Below are 19,812 nucleotides of genomic sequence, written 5' to 3' on the forward strand. Positions count from 1 at the left end.
CAATTCAGTCCCATTCAAAATCCTATTTTCCCTAACCCCTAACCCCTAACCCTAACCCTAACCTTAACCTTAACCCTAACCTCAACCCCAAAACCTAACCTTAACCCTAACCCTAAACCTAACCCTAGTTCCTAACCATAAACCTAACCTTAACCCTAACCCTAAACCTAACCCTAGCTCCTAACCCTAAACCTAACCCTAGCTCCAAACCCTAAACCTAACCCTAGCTCCTAACCTTAACCCTAAACCTAACCCTAGCTCCTAAACCTAAACCTAACCCTAGCTCCTAACCCTGAACCTAACCCTAGTTCCTAACCCTAAACTAACCCTAGCTCCTAACCCTAAACCTAACCCTAGTTCCTAACCCTAAACTAACCCTAGCTCCTAACCCTAAACCTAACCCTAGCTCCTAACCCTGAACCTAACCCTAGCTCCTAACCCTAAACCTAACCCTAGCTCCTAACCCTAAACCTAACCCTAGCTCCTAAACCTAATCCTAGCTCCTAACCCTAAACCTAACCCTTGCTCCTAACCCTAAACTAACCCTAGCTCCTAACACTAAACCTAACCCTAGCTCCTAACCCTAAACCTAACCCTAGCTCCTAACCCTAAACCTAACCCTAGCTCCTAACCCTGAACCTAACCCTAGTTCCTAACCCTAAACTAACCCTAGCTCCTAACTCTAAACCTAACCCTAAACGTAACCCTAGCTCCTAACCCTTGCTCCTAACCCTAAACTAACCCTAGCTCCTAACCCTAAACCTAACCCTAGCTCCTAACCCTAAACCTAACCCTAGCTCCTAACCCTAAACCTAAACCTAGCTCCTAACCCTAAACCTAACCCTAGCTCCTAAACCTAATCCTAGCTCCTAACCCTAAACCTAACCCTAGCTCCTAACCCTAAACCTAACCCTAGCTCCTAACCCTAAACTAACCCTAGCTCCTAACCCTAAACCTAACCCTAGCTCTTAACCCTAAACTAACCCTAGCTCCTAACCCTAAACCTAACCCTAGCTCCTAACCCTAAACCTAACCCTAGCTCCTAACCCTAAACCTAACCCTAGCTCCTAACCCTAAACTAACCCTAGCTCCTAACCCTAACACTAATTCTAACCTTAAACCCAAACCCCTTAGAAAGAGCCCGTGACCTTGTGGGGACAAACAAATAGTCCCCAGTTGTTCACATTTTTGTTAATTTACTATTCTTGTGGGGACTTCTGGTAAAACACACACACACACACACACACACACACACACACACACACACACACACACACACACACACACACACACACACACACACACACACACACACACACACACACACACACACACACACACACACACACACACACTCTCCCTCTCTCTCTTTCCCCGCCCTCTCTCTCTCTCTCTCTCTCTCTCTCTCTCTCTCTCTCTCTCTCGCTCTCTCTCTCATACACACACAGAGCATATTCTAAATGAGGTAAGCTCCCCACATCCCCCATGTTGTACAAACCTTTTCCCTGTTTTCCGTGTGTGTGTGTATATCCGTGTGTGTGTGTGTATATCACTTCTTTCTTCTCTGACATTCCAGGCCAGTTGAAAGACTGACTGCTGGGCTGCGGACACAGCAGAGGAACGCTCCAGGCAAAGATTTGGGAATATTTGGGATCGTTCCATAGTTTTTTCAGGAAAGTTCCCCCCTTCTGCTCCATTGGACTTTTCCAAAGTCTTTGTTTAACTATTTTACCCTCCTGTTTCTATTGTCGGATCTTTTTTGGAATTCTGCTCTTGGAATTCTGCTCTTGGAATTCTGCCGACGTTCGGGTTCCATCTGGGAAGTTGAACATTCCCAGAGATTCCTGATCCCTGCAGTAGAAGCATCCTCTCTGTCTCTCCTTAGTTCTGCTCCCGTGAAGAACAAGGGCAGCAACATTGTTTCAGGAAAAGACGGGTGAGTTTGAGGATTTGTTTTAGGATATGCTGCTGGGGTTTCAATTGGGAATTCTCTTTTTACTAGCATTGAGTTAATGAATGTTTTCCTGCATGTTGTTTTGTGTTTTTACGTGTGGATACATTTGTAGAATGAAAAGAGATTACCTGCTGTAAAAAAAAAGCCAGAAAGTGCCCCTATGGTTAACAGAGGAAGACAGCGGTAACACAACAGGTCTATGGTTAACAGAGGAAGACAGCGGTAGCACAACAGGTCTATGGTTAACAGAGGAAGACAGCGGTAACACAACAGGTCTATGGTTAACAGAGGAAGACAGCGGTAGGACAACAGGTCTATGGTTAACAGAGGAAGACAGCGGTAGGACAACAGGTCTATGGTTAACAGAGGAAGACAGCGGTAACACAACAGGTCTATGGTTAACAGAGGAAGACAGCGGTAACACAACAGGTCTATGGTTAACAGAGGAAGACAGCGGTAACACAACAGGTCTATGGTTAACAGAGGAAGACAGCGGTAACACAACAGGTCTATGGTTAACAGAGGAAGACAGCGGTAACACAACAGGTCTATGGTTAACAGAGGAAGACAGCGGTAGGACAACAGGTCTATGGTTAACAGAGGAAGACAGCGGTAACACAACAGGTCTATGGTTAACAGAGGAAGACAGCGGTAACACAACAGGTCTATGGTTAACAGAGGAAGACAGCGGTAGCACAACAGGTCTATGGTTAACAGTGGAAGACAGCGGTAGGACAACAGGTCTGTATTTCAGTGAGAAGGAGGTGAAATTTTGGTGCAGAGTTGGTCAGGGAGTCACTCGGTTTATCTGAGCTACACCTGTCTGGGGTCAAAGGTTAAAGGTCAGGGGTCAGGAGTCTGGAACGGTCGATCTATATCACTTTATTTTTATTGGACGTCCCCAGTGTGGAGGGGAGGGGAGGGGGAGGGGGAGGGGGGAGGGGAGGGGGAGGGGAGGGGGGTTCCCCATTAGTTCCTGTCGGGGCAGCAGTTACTTTTCCTGGGGTCCAGCAAAGATTAAGGCCGTAATATACATTATAATACAATTTTTAAACATTAAAATACATTTACAACAGATTTAACAATACATTAAGTGTGTGCCCTCCAGCCACTCTCTTTCACAACCCACAATCCAGGTGTAGGTGTGTGTATAGTGTGTATGTTGTGTGGTTATGTGTGTTTGTACCTGTGTGTGTGTGTGTGTGTGTCTCTTCACAGTCCTCGCTGTTCAATAAGGTGTATTTTTTTCTGTTTTTTAAATCTGATTTTACTGTTTGCATGAGTTACAAGGGGCGAGGAGGGGTTTCTCTTCTTCCTCAGGAAGCTCAGTCCGTGATGATGTCATCGCTCCTTTGTGAGCTGAAGTGTTCTGTGTGTGTACCATAACCACGGCAACCCACGGGCCACATCATAACCACGACAACCCACGGGCCACAGCTGTGTGTGTACCATAACCACGGCAACCCACGGGCCACACCATAACCACGACAACCCATGGCCACAGCTGTGTGTGTAGTGTTAATGGGGCCGAAAAGTGGCCTAGTGTGTTTTGAGAAGCTCTCTCTCTCTCTCTCTCTCTCTCTCTCTCTCTCTCTCTCTCTCAGGGGAGGGAGGGGAGGGAGATTAATAGAAAAGGAGGATGAAAAAGAGATGAAGATGAGGAACTGGAAAAGAGAGATGGAGAGGGAAAAGAGAAGGAGAATGGGAAAACAGATGGAGGGACAAAAGGAGGGGGAGGGGCGAAGAGAGGGGATTTAAATGTTTTTTTTTCTCTCTCTGGTTTTATCATTAAATGGGAACATGGGAAGAGAACTTTAATGCTGAACACACACACACACACACACACACACACACACACACACACACACACACACACACACACACACACACACACACACACACACACACACACACACACACACACACACACACACATACCTAAACACACACACAACACACACACACACACACATACCTAAACACACACACAACACACACACACACACACATACCTAAACACACACACAACACACACACACACATACCTAAACACACACACAACACACACACACACATACCTAAACACACACACACTGAAACACACACACTGAAACACACACACTTCAGGTACACACAGAAAGACGCAGATCTTCCTGCAGACAGGTGTAATCTGAGCTAGAGTAACGTTTGTTTCAAACACAAACTCTGAATCAGGATATTCACCATATATCCCCATGACAATATGCTTTCTCTATTTATCATATATCTCTCTGTCTCTGCCTCCCTCTGTCCTTCTCTCTCTCCTTTTCTCTTTCACTCTTTCTGCTTTCTCTCCATGTTCTCTCTCTCAATGTTTTGTTTTGTCTGTCTGTCTGTCTGTCTGTCTGTCTGTCTGTCTGTCTGTCTGTCTGTCTGTCTGTCTGTCTGTCTGTCTGTCTGTCTGTCTGTCTGTCTGTCTGTCTGTCTGTCTGTCTGTCTCTCTCTCCCCTTCTTCTCTCTCTCTGTCTCTCTCTCTCTCTCTCTCAATTCAATTCAAAGGGCTTTATTGGCAAGGGAAACATATGTTTACAAGTGAAATAGATAATAAACAAAAGTGAAATAAACAATAAAAATGACTCTCACAAAAGTTCCAAAAGAACAAAGACATTTCAAATGTCATATTATGTGCAAATAGTTGTAGAATTTAATGGCACTTTTCTGGATTTTAATAATTAGCGGGTATCGGCCAAATTCTGCTATGCGTGCATTATTTAGTGTTTTACATTGTACTCACAGAATTTGGTGTTTGTCCCATTTTGTGAATTCTTGGTTGGTGAGCGGACCCCAGACCTCACAACCATAAAGGGCAATGGGTTCTATAACTGATTCAAGTATTTTTAGCCAGATCCTAATGTTGTGTTCCTTTTGATGGCATAGAATGCCCTTCTTGCCTTGTCTCTCAGATCGTTCACAGCTTTGTGGAAGTTACCTGTGGTGCTGATGTTTAGGCCGAGGTATGTATCGTTTTTTGTGTGCTCTAGGGCAACGGTGTCTAGATGGAATTTGTATTTGTGGTCCTGGCAACTGGACCATTTTTGGAACACCATTATTTTTGTCTCTCTGAGATTTACTGTCAGGGCCCAGGTCTGACAGAATCTGTGCAGAAGATCTAGGTGCTGCTGTAGGCCCTCCTTTGTTGGGGACAGAAGCACCAGATCATCAGCAATCAGTAGACATTTGACTTCAGATTCTAGTAGGGTGAGGCCGGGTGCTGTAGACTGTTCTAGTGCCCTCGCCAATTCTTTGATATATATGTTGAAGAGGGTGGGGCTTAAGCTGCATCCGTGTCTCACCCCAATCGGCCCTGTGGAAAGAAAGGTGTGTGTTTTTTGCCAATTTTAAACGCACACTTGTTGTTTGTGTAAATGGATTTTATAATGTCATATGTTTTTCCCCCAACACCACTTTCCATCAACTTGTATAGCAGACCTCTTAAAGCCAAATTGAGTCAAAAGCTTTTTTTAAATCAACAAATCATGAGAAGACTTTGCCTTTGATTTGGTTTGTTTCTTTGTCAATTAGGGTGTGCAGGGTGAATATGTGGTCTGTCGTACAGTCATTTGGTAAAAAGACAATTTGACATTTGCTCAGTACATTGTTTTCAGTGAGGAAAAGTACGAGTCTGATGTTAATGATAATGCAGAGGATTTTCCCAAGGTTGCTGTTGACGCATATCCCACGGTAGTTATTGGGGTCAAATTTGTCTCCACATTTGTGGATCGAGGTGATCAGTCCTTTGTTCCAAATATTGGGGAAGATGCCAGAGCTGAGGATGATGTTAAAGAGTTTAAGTATAGCCAATTGGAATTTGTAGTCTGTATATTTTATCATTTCATTTAGGATACCATATGTACATAAAGCTTATTAAAGAGCAGTGTTTGGGTTTCTTCTTTTTTCTCATCTTATTCAAATGTTACCGTGCACCTGCAACAAAGATAGCTCAGATGAGCGAGTGCCTTTTTACATTTTTGAATTGAGGATTTTAAATTTTGAATTGAGGATACCATCAAAACAACAGGCCTTTTGGGGTTGGAGGGTTTGTGTTTTGTCCTGTAGTTTATTCAAGGTAATTGGAGAATCCAGTGGGTTCTGGTAGTCTTTAATAGCTGATTCTAAGTTTTGTATTTGATCATGTATTTGTTTTTGCTGTTTGTTCAAAAAGGTTGGAGAAGTGGTTTATCCACACATCTCCATTTTGGATAGATAATTATTTGTGTTGTTGCTTGTTTAGAGTTTTCCCAGAAGTGGTTAGATTCTATGGATTCTTCAATTACATTGAGCTGATTTCTGACGTGCTGTTCCTTCTTTCTCCGTAGTGTATTTCTGTGTTGTTTTAGTGATTCATCATAGTGAAGGCGAAGACTCAGGTTTTCTGGGTCTCTATGTTTTTGGTTAGACAGGTTTCTCAATTTCTATCTTAGGTTTTTGCATTCTTCATTAAACCATTTGTCATTGTTAATTTTCTTCGGTTTTCTGTTTGAAATTTTTAGATTTGATAGGGAGAGGTCAAATATACTGTTTAGGTTTTCTACTGCCAAGTTTACATCTTCACTATTACAGTGGAATGTTTTGTCCAGGAAATTGTCTAAAAGGGATTGAATTTGTTGTTGCCTCTCTCTCTCTCTCTCTCTCACACACACACACACACACACACACACACACACACACACACACACACACACACACACACACACACACACACACACACACACACACACACACACACACACACACACACACACACACACACACACACGTGGAGTCTTTTCCTGTGTTAGTGATGCTTTTCCTGGACAGTTGTTGAAGCTGGTCTGTCTGTCTGTGTTTAGTTCTGTCCAGGAACATATCTAGTACAGGAAGAGAACAAGAGACAGGGAAAGAGGAGAGGAGAGGAGAGGAGAGGAGAGGAGAGGAGAGGAGAGGAGAGGAGAGGAGAGGAGAGAGGAGAGGAGAGGAGAGGAGAGGAGAGGAGAGGAGAGGAGAGGAGAGGAGAGGAGAGGAGAGGAGAGGAGGGACGCCAGAGGGGGAGGAGAGGAGGGAAGCCAGAGCGGGAGGAGAGGAAAGGAGGGAAGGCAGAGCGGGTGGAGAGGAGAGGAGAGGAGGCAAAGGGGGAGGAGAGGAAAGGAGGGAAGGCAGAGGGGGAGGAGAGGACGGACATGAAAAGAGAGGGATGACATGTCTACGTTATCAACCAGAAAGGTTAATTCTATTGTCCAGTTTACAGGGAGATGGGGAGGTTCAAGTCCCTAGTGAGACACCATGGTAGAATGGAGGGATGTATTGCAGAAGGAAATGGTAGAATGATGATTTACTGGGAAAGATGGGTTGATCTGTGGCTGTCTGAAGGTTGGAATTAATGAGAGTTGGAATAAATACATAGACACATGCTTGGTCCATCCCGCCCTTGGAAAATCAGTTTGGGCTTGGGCCGGATGGGGGCGACCGCACCAACTGATGGGCGAGACCATTCGTTTTGTCTATGTATTGTATTGTACTGTACCGTATTATATTGTCTATATTTTGCATTGTACCGTATTGTGTTGTATTGTATTGTATTGTGTTGTATTGTACTGTGTTGTATTGTGTTGTATTGTACTGTATTGTATTGTACTGTATTGTACTGTATTGTATTGCACTTTATTGTATTGTACTGTATTGTACTGTATTGTCCTGTATTGTGTTGTACCGTATTGTATTGTACTGTATTGTGCTGTACTGTAGTGTATTGTACTGTACTGTATTGTGTTGTACCATATTGTGTTGTATTGTACTGTATTGTATTGTACTGTATTGTGTTGTACCATATTGTATTGTACTGTATTGTACTGTATTGTATTGTACTGTATTGTGTTGTACTGTATTGTATTGTACTGCATTGTGTTGTACTGTATTGTACTGTATTGTATTGTATTGTATTGTATTGTATTGTTTTGTATTGTCCTCTATTGTGTTGTACCGTATTGTACTGTATTGTGTTGTACTGTAGTGTATTGTACTGCATTGTTACATTTACATTTAAGTCATTTAGCAGACGCTCTTATCCAGAGCGACTTACATATTGGTGCATTCACCTTATGATATCCAGTGGAACAACCACTTTACAATAGTGCATCTAAATCTTTTAAGGGGGGGGTTAGAAGGATTACTTTATCCTATCCCAGGTATTCCTTAAAGAGGTGGGGTTTCAGGTGTCCTTCAGGTGGGGATTGACTCCGCTGTCCTGGCGTCGTGAGGGAGCTTGTTCCACCATTGGGGTGCCAGAGCAGCGAACAGTTTTGACTGTTGTATTGTATTGTACTGTATTTATTGTACTTTATTGTATTGTACTGTACTGTGTTGTGTTGTACCATATTGTGTTGTATTGTACTGTATTGTGTTGTACCATATTGTATTGTACTGTAGTGTATTGTACTGCATTGTGTTGTATTGTATTGTACTGTATTTATTGTACTGTATTGTATTGTGTTGTACTGTATTGTGTTGTACTATATTGTGTTGTACTGTATTGTGTTGTACTGTATTGTGTTGTACTGTATTGTACTGTAATGTGTTGTATTGTGTTGTACTATATTGTGTTGTATTGTGTGGTACTGTATTGTGTTGTATTGTATTGTACAGTATTGTGTTGTACCATATTGTATTGTATTGTACTGTATTGTGTTGTACCATATTGTATTGTACTGTATTGTGTTGTACCATATTGTGTTGTATTGTATTGTGTTGTGTTGTACTGTATTGTGTTGTATTGTATTGTACTGTATTGTGTTGTACTATATTGTGTTGTATTGTGTTGTACTGTATTGTGTTGTACTATATTGTGTTGTATTGTGTTGTACTGTATTGTGTTGTATTGTATTGTACTGTATTGTGTTGTACCATATTGTATTGTATTGTACTGTATTGTGTTGTATTGTATTGTGTTGTACCATATTGTATTGTATTGTACTGTATTGTAAGTTGCATCAATATGTTTTGACCAGGACAGTTTACAATCCAGGGTTACTCTAAGCAGTTTAGTCACCTCAACTTTCCATATGATTCATTACAAGATTTAGTTGAGCTTTAGGGTTTAGTGAATGATGTGTCCCAAATACAATTCTTTAAGTTTTGAAATATTTAGGACTAACTTATTCCTTGCCACCCATTGTGAAACTAACTGCAGCTCTTTGTTAAGTGTTGCTGTCACTTCAGTCGCTGTAGTAGCTGGCGTGTATAGGGTTGATTACTCAAAGCCAGTGGCATGTCGTTAGTAAATAATTAAAAAGTAAGGGGGCCTAGACAGCTACCCTGGGGAATTCCTGATTCTTCCATTAAAGAACACCCTCTGTGTTCTGTTAGACAGGTAACTCTTTATCCACATTATAGCTGGGGGTGTAAAGCCATAACACATACGTTCTTCCAGCAGCAGACTACGATCGATAATGTCAGAAGCCACACTGAAGTCTAACAAAACAACTCCCACAATCTTTTTATCATCAATTTCTCTCAGCCAATCATCAATCGTTTGTGTAAGTGCTGTGCTTGTTGAATGTCCTTCCCTCTAAGCGTGCTGAAAGTCTGTTATTAATTTGTTTACTGTAAAATAGTATTGTGTCTGGTGAAACCAAATTCTGACATTTGTCCTATTTCTTGGGGGGGGGGCATATACCACTCACTCTGGGACACCCTAGGAGAGTGGTGTCATGGCCAGGGATCAGCCATTACTGACGGTGACCCTGGAGTATTTAGGGTTCATTTCCTCGCTAAAGGGCACATCGATAGATTTTCGCCTAGGTGACTCAGGGATTTGAATCAGTGACCTTTCAGTTACTGGCCCCAATGCTCTTAAGCGGCAGGTAGCCTAGTGGTTAGAGTGTTGGGCCAGTAACCGAAAGGTTGCTGGATCAAATCCCTGAGCTGACAAGGTAAAAATCTGTCGTTTTGCCCCTAAACAATGCAGTTAACTGACTGTTACCCGGTAGGCCATCATTGTAAATAATAATTTGTTCTTAACTGACTTGCGTAGTTAAATAAAGATAAAAAAGCCTCTCTGTGTTTTGTCCTCTCCCAGGCTGTCCTGGCCGTGGCAACCCTCATCATGGCCGACATGAACAGCCTACAGGTTCCAGGTAAACACACATGAACGCACGCACATACACACACGCGGCATCTTGGCATGGTATGTACTATATAGGGTTAACGCCCCTCGTGTGTGTTCCTATCTGTCACCTTCTCCGGTTTGAGGTGTGAATGAGGTCACCTCGCTCCCTTTGGGAATATCACGACATTCCGTGGACGGAATGAGCCTTTAGTGTGTTTACACCTCAACGTTCTGATACCGTAATCACCATGGCGATGCAGCATACAGACATTCCTGGGAAAACAGCATTGCTTCTGGAATCTTGGAATCATATCCTGGAATACAGCACTTGGAATTTATGTTCCATGTTCGAAAAATGATGGAATACTCCTGTATGTGTCATGACAGTGTGTATGATTATGGATAACAGAAATTCCCCGTGCACAGACAGGCTTTATAAAACAAGTTTGGTCCTCTAATTTGAGTCGTCTGACGAAACATCCCTTTGACTTTCTCAATAGTCTGTCTTTGTATAGAGCTGTTAGATATCTAGACCCAGAAAGTAGCTAATAAAAACAATTCTCTGCATTTCTCCGCCCTTCCCCCTCTCTTAGGTGAAAACAACCACATATCAGCTCCCTCCTCTCCCTCAGTCGGACGAAATGACTGCAGCATCGCACCCCTCACCCCCTCAGCCTCTCCGGTAAGATCTCCCCTTCCTCACCCCTCACACCCTCAGACTCTCCGGTAAGATCTCCCCCTCCTCACCCCTCACACCCTCAGCCTCTCCGGTAAGATCTCCCCCTCCTCACCTCCCTCACCCCTCACCCCCTCAGCCTCTCCGGTAAGATCTCCCCCTCCTCACCCCCTTCCCTCACCTCCCTCACCCCTCACACCCTCAGCCTCTCCGGTAAGATCCCCCCCTCCTCACCTCTCTCACCCCTCACACCCTCAGCCTCTCCAGTAAGATCTCCCCCTCCTCACCCCCTTCCCTCACCTCCCTCACCCCTCACACCCTCAGCCTCTCCGGTAAGATCCCCCCCTCCTCACCTCTCTCACCCCTCCACCCTCAGCCTCTCCGGTAAGAGCCCCCCCTCCTCACCTCTCTCACCCCTCACACCCTCAGCCTCTCCGGTAAGATCTCCCCCTCCTCACCCCCTTCCCTCACTCCCTAGCCCCTCACCCTTCAATCATTCGCTCACCTCCCTCACCCCCTAGCCCCTCACCCTTCAATCATTCGCTCACCTCCCTCACCCCCTAGCCCCTCACCCTTCAATCATTCACTCACCTCCCTCACCCCCTCTCATTCTCCAGTAAGACCACCTCACCTTCACATAGTACAAAATAAATTTAGATGGTGCAGACACTTCCACACGTTTCTTTATATATCTGTCTTAATGAGAGCTTCTAATCCACAACAACGTGGTCATCTGTAGATGACAGACACTGCTTTATCTCTACCAGTGAAGAACAGCAGGTTAAAATGGTGGCTGACACAATCTCTCAACCAACACACACCCTGTCCAACAACACACACACTCCTAAGTCGACTTAGACACTTTCCATCAACATACTTTGAGGCTTGGTCAGTGCAGGGGTGGATGTTTCCAGTTCAGGAAAGTGTAGACCTCACTTACTGTAAGTTACTGACTGGGCGACATCACGTAAGTAAATAATTGAGAACTATTTACTCTATTTGGTACTTAGCTATTAAACCTGAATGTCTCGGAAAGCAATTAAGCTGTTATCATATTTTGATAGGAAGGAGAGTTGAGTCCTGTCAGTACCAGCATACCTCACACACACTCTCCCCCCTCTCTCTCCCCCGCTTTTCTCTCCTCTCTACTCTCTCCCTCCCCTCTCTCTCTCTATTCTCTCCTCTCTCCCTCTCCTCTCTCCTCTCTCTCTATCCTCTCCCTCTCCTCTCTACTCTCTCCCTCCTCTCTCTCCTCTCTCCCTCTCCTCTCTCCTCTCTCTCTCTATCCTCTCTACTCTCCCTCTCCTCTCTACTCTCTCCCTCCCCTCTCTCCTCTCTCCCTCTCCTCTCTCCTCTCTCTCCCTCTCCTCCCTCCTCTCTCTCTCTATCCTCTCTACTCTCCCTCTCCTCTCTCCTCTCTCTCTCTCTCTCTACTCTCCCTCTCCTCTCTCCTCTCTCTCTCTCTCTCTCTCTACTCTCCCTCTCCTTTCTCTCTCTCCTCTCTCCTCTCTCTCTCCACTCTCCCTCTCCTCTCTCCTCTCTCTCTCCACTCTCCCTCTCCTCTCTCCTCTCTCTCTCTCTCTACTCTCCCTCTCCTTTCTCTCTCTCCTCTCTCTCTCCTCTCTCCCTCTCCTCTCTCCTCTCTCTCTCTATCCTCTCTACTCTCCCTCTCCTCTCTCTCTCTATCCTCTCTACTCTCCCTCTCCTCTCTCCTCTCTCCCTCCTCTCTCTCGCTCTACTGTCCCTGTCCTCTCTCCCTCCCCTCTCTCCTCTCTCTCTCCCCTCCCCTCTCCACTCCCTCCCCCCCCCACACACACACAGAACTTCATCAGTGTCTCTCCCTCTACTCTCTCTCTCCAGAGACCGGAGGCCAGATTGAGGACGGATCATCCGTTCTCTGTGGTGGTAGCTATAGACTTTGGAACCACGTCCAGCGGCTACGCATTCAGCTTCACACGAGACCCAGAGGCTATTCACATGATGAGGTAGGTGGACACACACATGCACACACTCACACATCACCACCTCCAGCAGCTACACAACAGTGTGTGTGTGTGTGTGTGTGTGTGTGTGTGTGTGTGTGTGTGTGTGTGTGTGTGTGTGTGTGTGTGTGTGTGTGTGTGTGTGTGTGTGTGCGTGTGCGTGCGTGCGTGTGCGTGCGTGCGTGCGCGTTTATATCCTCAATTCTGTCTGACATCACAGCATCTCGAACTACATGTAGATTACACCATCCCACTTCTGCAAGTCAACCAAACTCACTCCCTCATTTGATTGACCGCTGTCTCATCCACTCTCTGCAGGCGCTGGGAGGGCGGGGACCCAGGCATAGCCAACCAGAAGAGCCCCACGTCCCTGTTATTGACCCCTGAGTTGAAGTTCCATAGTTTTGGGTTTGCTGCCAGAGACAACTATCATGATCTGGATCCTGAAGAGGCTCAACACTGGCTCTACTTCGACAAGTTCAAAATGAAGATACATAGTACAACTGTGAGGGAGGGAGGGAGGGAGGGAGGGAGGGAGGGAGGGAGGGAGGGAGGGAGGGAGGGAGAAGAGTGTGGTGGAAATAGAGGGAGTGTGAGATAGAGGGAGGGATAGAGGGATACATGGAGGGAGGGAGGGATAGACGAAGGGAGGGAGGGAGGGATAGATGGAGGGAGGCAAGGAGAGATGAAGCCAGGGAGAAAGGGGGAGGGAAAGAGAGATTCAGGGGGAGGGAAAGAGAGATAAGATAAGGGAGGGACGGACGGACGGAGGAATGGAGGGGGTCATTGCGAGGAAAACCAAGAAAGGAAAAATGAAAAGGAGAGAGATGAGCGTGAGGAAGTAAGAGAGGTTGTAGAAAGATCAAGGGAGAAGAGAAGAGGGGAGAGGGAGTATAGGATTAAAGAGTAACAGACAGATGTTGTGTATTGTGTTTTGCAGCAGCTTTACAGCAGACTGTCTTGGTTTCCTGCAGGACCTCACCTGTTTGTTTTGCAGCAGTTTTACAACAGTGTGTCTTGGTTTCCTGCAGGACCTCACCTGTTGTGTTCTGCAGCGGTTTTACAGCAGTGTGTCTTGGTTTCCTGCAGAACCTCACCTGTTGTACTTTGCAGCAGTTTTACAGCAGTGTGTCTTGGTTTCCTGCAGGATCTGACCATGGAGACGGAGCTGGAGGCGGTGAGTGGGAGGAAGGTGAGGGCCATCGAGGTGTTCTCTCACGCTCTCCGGTTCTTCAGAGTACACGCCCTGAAGGTACGATCCCTGCCCTCTAACCCCTGATTGCTAATTAACAACACCGAGAAGAGTTTAGAAAAGACTGAGATGAAGAGAGAAGTTAACTCTATATGTGAATATAGTGGAAGGAGAGTAGGAGAGGAGATGGAAGGAAGAAGGAGGAAGAGGAGGGGAAAAGAGGGGAGGATGGGAGCAGAGGTGGAATGAAGAAGGAGGAAGAGGAGGGGAAAAGAGGGGAGGATGGGAGGAGAGTAGGAGAGTAGAGGTGGAATGTGGCAGTATTCCAGACCTCCAAAAGCAGAGCTTGTGGTGAGGTCGGAATGTCATGGTGCGGTCAGGAATAACTGTTCCGACCTTAAAATGCTCCCAAAGCAGGATCCTAAACCTCCACTAATACAGCAGATTATTCTGGCTTTCTATGGCTAAAGGGTCTGTCTGTCTGTCTGTCTGTCTGTCTGTCTGTCTGTCTGTCTGTCTGTCTGTCTGTCTGTCTGTCTGTCTGTCTGTCTGTCTGTCTGCCTGTCTGCATTCTAGGAGGTGAAGGACCAGTCTTCGTCGCTATTGGAGGGAGATGAGGTGAGATGGGTGATCACTGTTCCTGCTGTGTGGAGACAACCAGCCAAACAGTTCATGAGAGAGGCTGCCTATCTGGTGAGATATCACACACTCTCTTCACTCACTCACTCTCTCACTCACTCACTCACTCACTCACTCACTCACTCACTCACTCACTCACTCACTCACTCACTCACTCACTCACTCACTCACTCTCTCACACCTAGATGAATGCTAATAGGGCGTCACAGGTCCCTCTGTTATCGCTCTCCGTTCTCATTGATGTGTGCTGTGATAAGGACCCTACATTCCTATAGTGCCACGCAGACTTCCTACTGCTGGGAGGGAGGGATGAGGTGGGGTCTTTAGAGATGACGCAGACTGAAGGACTGTGGGAGCAGTAAAGGGCTTAAACTAAATTAGGATTGTACAGCATGTCAAGAGAGTCTCACACACGTTCACACCTACAGTATGTGTGTGAGACGTGGAGTCTCTCCTCAGAATTAAGGAGTATTTCTACATTTAAATCCACACTTCTTTCGCCTGAGTCTCAAAACCTGCACCACCCCTCCATGTTCTGGATCCAACCTCTCTCTGTTCTGGGTCCCAAACCTCTCTCTGTTCTGGTTACCAAACCTCTCTCTGTTCTGGGTACCAAACCTCTCTCTGTTCTGGGTTCAACCTCTCTCTGTTCTGGTTACCAAACCTCTCTCTGTTCTGGGTCCCAAACCTCTCTCTGTTCTGGTTACCAAACCTCTCTCTGTTCTGGGTCCCAAACCTCTCTCTGTTCTGGGTCCCAAACCTCTCTCTGTTCTGGGTCCCAAACCTCTCTCTGTTCTGGGTCCCAAACCTCTCTCTGTTCTGGTTACCAAACCTCTCTCTGTTCTGGGTCCCAAACCTCTCTCTGTTCTGGTTACCAAACCTCTCTCTGTTCTGGATCCCAAACCTCTCTCTGTTCTGGGTCCCAAACCTCTCTCTGTTATGGGTCCCAAACCTCTCTCTGTTCTGGTTACCAAACCTCTCTCTGTTCTGGTTACCAAACCTCTCTCTGTTCTGGGTCCCAAACCTCTCTCTGTTCTGGGTCCCAAACCTCTCTCTGTTCTGGGTCCCAAACCTCTCTCTGTTCTGGGTCCCAAACCTCTCTCTGTTCTGGTTACCAAACCTCTCTCTGTTCTGGTTACCAAACCTCTCTCTGTTCTGGTTACCAAACCTCTCTCTGTTCTGGGTGCCAAACCTCTCTCTGTTCTGGGTCCCAAACCTCTCTCTGTTCTGGGTTCAACCTCTCTCTGTTCTGGATCCCAAACCTCTCTCTGTTCTGGGTCCCAAACCTCTCTCTGTTCTGGTTACCAAACCTCTCTCTGTTCTGGGTCCCAAACCTCTCTCTGTTCTGGGTTCAACCTCTCTCTGTTCTGGATCCCAAACCTCTCTCTGTTCTGGGTCCCAAACCTCTCTCTGTTCTGGTTACCAAACCTCTCTCTGTTCTGGTTACCAAACCTCTCTCTGTTCTGGTTACCAAACCTCTCTCTGTTCTGGTTACCAAACCTCTCTCTGTTCTGGGTCCCAAACCTCTCTCTGTTCTGGGTTCAACCTCTCTCTGTTCTGGATCCAACCTCTCTCTGTTCTGGATACCAAACCTCTCTCTGTTCTGGTTACCAAACCTCTCTCTGTTCTGGTTACCAAACCTCTCTCTGTTCTGGGTCCCAAACCTCTCTCTGTTCTGGGTCCCAAACCTCTCTCTGTTCTGGATCCAACCTCTCTCTGTTCTGGTTACCAAACCTCTCTCTGTTCTGGATCCAACCTCTCTCTGTTCTGGTTACCAAACCTCTCTCTGTTCTGGATCCCAAACCTCTCTCTGTTCTGGGTTCAACCTATCTCTGTTCTGGGTTCAACCTCTCTCTGTTATGGGTCCCAAACCTCTCTCTGTTATGGGTCCCAAACCTCTCTCTGTTCTGGGTTCAACCTCTCTCTGTTATGGGTCCCAAACCTCTCTCTGTTATGGGTCCCAAAACTCTCTCTGTTCTGGGTTCAACCTCTCTCTGTTCTGGTTACCAAAACTCTCTCTGTTACGGGTCCAACCTCTCTCTGTTCTGGTTCCCAAACCTCTCTCTGTTCTGGTTACCAAACCTCTCTCTGTTCTGGGTCCCAACCTCTCTCTGTTCTGGTTCCCAAACCTCTCTCTGTTCTGGTTCCCAAACCTCTCTCTGTTCTGGGTCCCAAACCTCTCTCTGTTATGGGTTCAACCTCTCTCTGTTCTGGTCACCAAAGCCTCTCTCTGTTCTGGTTACCAAACCTCTCTCTGTTCTGGGTCCCAAACCTCTCCCTGTTCTGGTTACCAAACCTCTCTCTGTTCTGGTTACCAAACCTCTCTCTGTTCTGGGTACCAAACCTCTCTCTGTTCTGGGTTCAACCTCTCTCTGTTCTGGGTTCAACCTCTCTCTGTTCTGGGTCCCAAACCTCTCTCTGTTCTGGGTCCCAAACCTCTCTCTGTTCTGGGTCCCAAACCTCTCTCTGTTCTGGTTACCAAACCTCTCTCTGTTCTGGGTTCAACCTCTCTCTGTTCTGGGTTCAACCTCTCTCTGTTCTGGGTTCAATCTCTCTCTGTTCTGGGTCCCAAACCTCTCTCTGTTCTGGGTACCAAACCTCTCTCTGTTCTGGTTACCAAACCTCTCTCTGTTCTGGGTCCCAAACCTCTCTCTGTTCTGGGTCCCAAACCTCTCTCTGTTCTGGGTTCAACCTCTCTCTGTTCTGGGTTCAACCTCTCTCTGTTCTGGGTCCCAAACCTCTCTCTGTTTTGGGTCCCAAACCTCTCACTGTTCTGGGTTCAACCTCTCTCTGTTCTGGGTCCCTAACCTCTCACTGTTCTGGGTTCAACCTCTCTCTGTTCTGGGTCCCAAACCTCTCTCTGTTCTGGGTTCAACCTCTCTCTGTTCTGGGTCCCCTCTCCGTTCAATCTCTCTCTGTTCTGGGTCCCAAACCTCTCTCTGTTCTGGGTACCAACCTCTCTCTGTTCTGGTTACCAAACCTCTCTCTGTTCTGGGTCCCAAACCTCTCTCTGTTCTGGGTCCCAAACCTCTCTCTGTTCTGGGTTCAACCTCTCTCTGTTCTGGGTTCAACCTCTCTCTGTTCTGGGTCCCAAACCTCTCTCTGTTTTGGGTCCCAAACCTCTCACTGTTCTGGGTTCAAACTCTCTCTGTTCTGGGTCCCTAAACTCTCACTGTTCTGGGTTCAACCTCTCTCTGTTCTGGGTCCCAAACCTCTCTCTGTTCTGGGTTCAACCTCTCTCTGTTCTGGGTCCCAAACCTCTCACTGCTCTGGGTTCAACCTCTCTCTGTTCTGGGTCCCAAACCTCTCTCTGTTCTGGGTTCAACCTCTCTCTGTTCTGGGTCCCAAACCTCTCACTGTTCTGGGTTAAACCTCTCTCTGTTCTGGGTCCCAAACCTCTCTCTGTTCTGGGTTCAACCTCTCTCTGTTCTGGGTCCCAAACCTCTCTCTGTTCTGGGTTCAACCTCTCTCTGTTCTGGGTTCAACCTCTCTCTGTTCTGGGTTCACACTCTCTCTGTTCTGGGTCCCAAACCTCTCTCTGTTCTGGGTTCAATCTCTCTCTGTTCTGGGTCCCAAACCTCTCTCTGTTCTGGGTACCAAACCTCTCTCTGTTCTGGTTACCAAACCTCTCTCTGTTCTGGGTCCCAAACCTCTCTCTGTTCTGGGTCCCAAACCTCTCTCTTTTCTGGGTTCAACCTCTCTCTGTTCTGGGTCCCAAACCTCTCTCTGTTTTGGGTCCCAAACCTCTCACTGTTCTGGGTTCAACCTCTCTCTGTTCTGGGTCCCTAACCTCTCACTGTTCTGGGTTCAACCTCTCTCTGTTCTGGGTCCCAAACCTCTCTCTGTTCTGGGTTCAACCTCTCTCTGTTCTGGGTCCCAAACCTCTCACTGTTCTGGGTTCAACCTCTCTCTGTTCTGGGTCCCAAACCTCTCTCTGTTCTGGGTCCCAAACCTCTCTCTGTTCTGGGTTCAACCTCTCTCTGTTCTGGGTCCCAAACCTCTCTCTGTTCTGGGTTCAACCTCTCTCTGTTCTGGGTCCCAAACCTCTCTCTGTTCTGGGTTCAACCTCTCTCTGTTCTGGGTTCAACCTCTCTCTGTTCTGGGTTCAATCTCTCTCTGTTCTGGGTCCCAAACCTCTCTCTGTTCTGGGTACCAAACCTCTCTCTGTTCTGGTTACCAAACCTCTCTCTGTTCTGGGTCCCAAACCTCTCTCTGTTCTGGGTACCAAACCTCTCTCTGTTCTGGTTACCAAACCTCTCTCTGTTCTGGGTCCCAAACCTCTCTCTGTTCTGGGTCCCAAACCTCTCTCTGTTCTGGGTTCAACCTCTCTCTGTTCTGGGTCCCAAACCTCTCTCTGTTCTGGGTCCCAAACCTCTCACTGTTCTGGGTTCAACCTCTCTCTGTTCTGGGTCCCTAACCTCTCACTGTTCTGGGTTCAACCTCTCTCTGTTCTGGGTCCCAAACCTCTCACTGTTCTGGGTTCAACCTCTCTCTGTTCTGGGTCCCAAACCTCTCACTGTTCTGGGTTCAACCTCTCTCTGTTCTGGGTTCAACCTCTCTCTGTTCTGGGTCCCAAACCTCTCTCTGTTCTGGGTTCAACCTCTCTCTGTTCTGGGTCCCAAACCTCTCTCTGTTCTGGGTTCAACCTCTCTCTGTTCTGGGTCCCAAACCTCTCTCTGTTCTGGGTTCAACCTCTCTCTGTTCTGGGTTCAACCTCTCTCTGTTCTGGGTTCAATCTCTCTCTGTTCTGGGTCCCAAACCTCTCTCTGTTCTGGTTACCAAACCTCTCTCTGTTCTGGGTCCCAAACCTCTCTCTGTTCTGGTTACCAAACCTCTCTCTGTTCTGGGTGCCAAACCTCTCACTGTTCTGGGTTCAACCTCTCTCTGTTCTGGGTCCCAAACCTCTCTCTGTTCTGGGTTCAACCTCTCTCTGTTCTGGGTCCCAAACCTCTCTCTGTTCTGGGTTCAACCTCTCTCTGTTCTGGGTCCCAAACCTCTCTCTGTTCTGGGTTCAACCTCTCTCTGTTCTGGGTCCCAAACCTCTCACTGTTCTGGGTTCAACCTCTCACTGTTCGGTGGCTAAACCTGTCCTCTGCCTCCTACCTCAACTCTCCCTCCATGTTCCAGTGTGGGTCTGGCTCCGATCCTGGATGGCTGGGTGGTGTATTTCCTGCTCATGGTGATGTCATTGGGTTGAACAATCAGGGAGACCGGCATACAAACACAGGAAACCACTCCTGGAGTCTCAAC

The 19,812-nt window shown here is 46.7% G+C and overlaps 1 protein-coding gene across 2 annotated transcripts in view; it reads left to right on the forward strand.

The window, feature by feature from the left end:
- The first annotated feature begins 1,448 nt into the window (after window positions 1–1,448).
- Window positions 1,449–19,812, forward strand: part of hspa12b (heat shock protein 12B) — a 44,420-nt gene continuing 26,056 nt past the window's right edge. Inside the window, exons 1-8 of one of the 2 annotated variants that reach the window (XM_045701597.1) lie at window positions 1,449–1,465; window positions 1,577–1,936; window positions 10,044–10,101; window positions 10,667–10,755; window positions 12,610–12,734; window positions 13,050–13,236; window positions 13,879–13,983; window positions 14,500–14,616. In XM_045701597.1, the coding sequence (XP_045557553.1) occupies window positions 10,071–10,101; window positions 10,667–10,755; window positions 12,610–12,734; window positions 13,050–13,236; window positions 13,879–13,983; window positions 14,500–14,616 (654 nt within the window). In that variant the 5' untranslated portion in view covers window positions 1,449–1,465; window positions 1,577–1,936; window positions 10,044–10,070. The other variant, XM_045701596.1, reaches the window with a different exon arrangement.

Source organism: Salmo salar, chromosome ssa18 (assembly GCF_905237065.1).
Source record: "Salmo salar chromosome ssa18, Ssal_v3.1, whole genome shotgun sequence".
Lineage (NCBI taxonomy): Eukaryota > Metazoa > Chordata > Actinopteri > Salmoniformes > Salmonidae > Salmo > Salmo salar.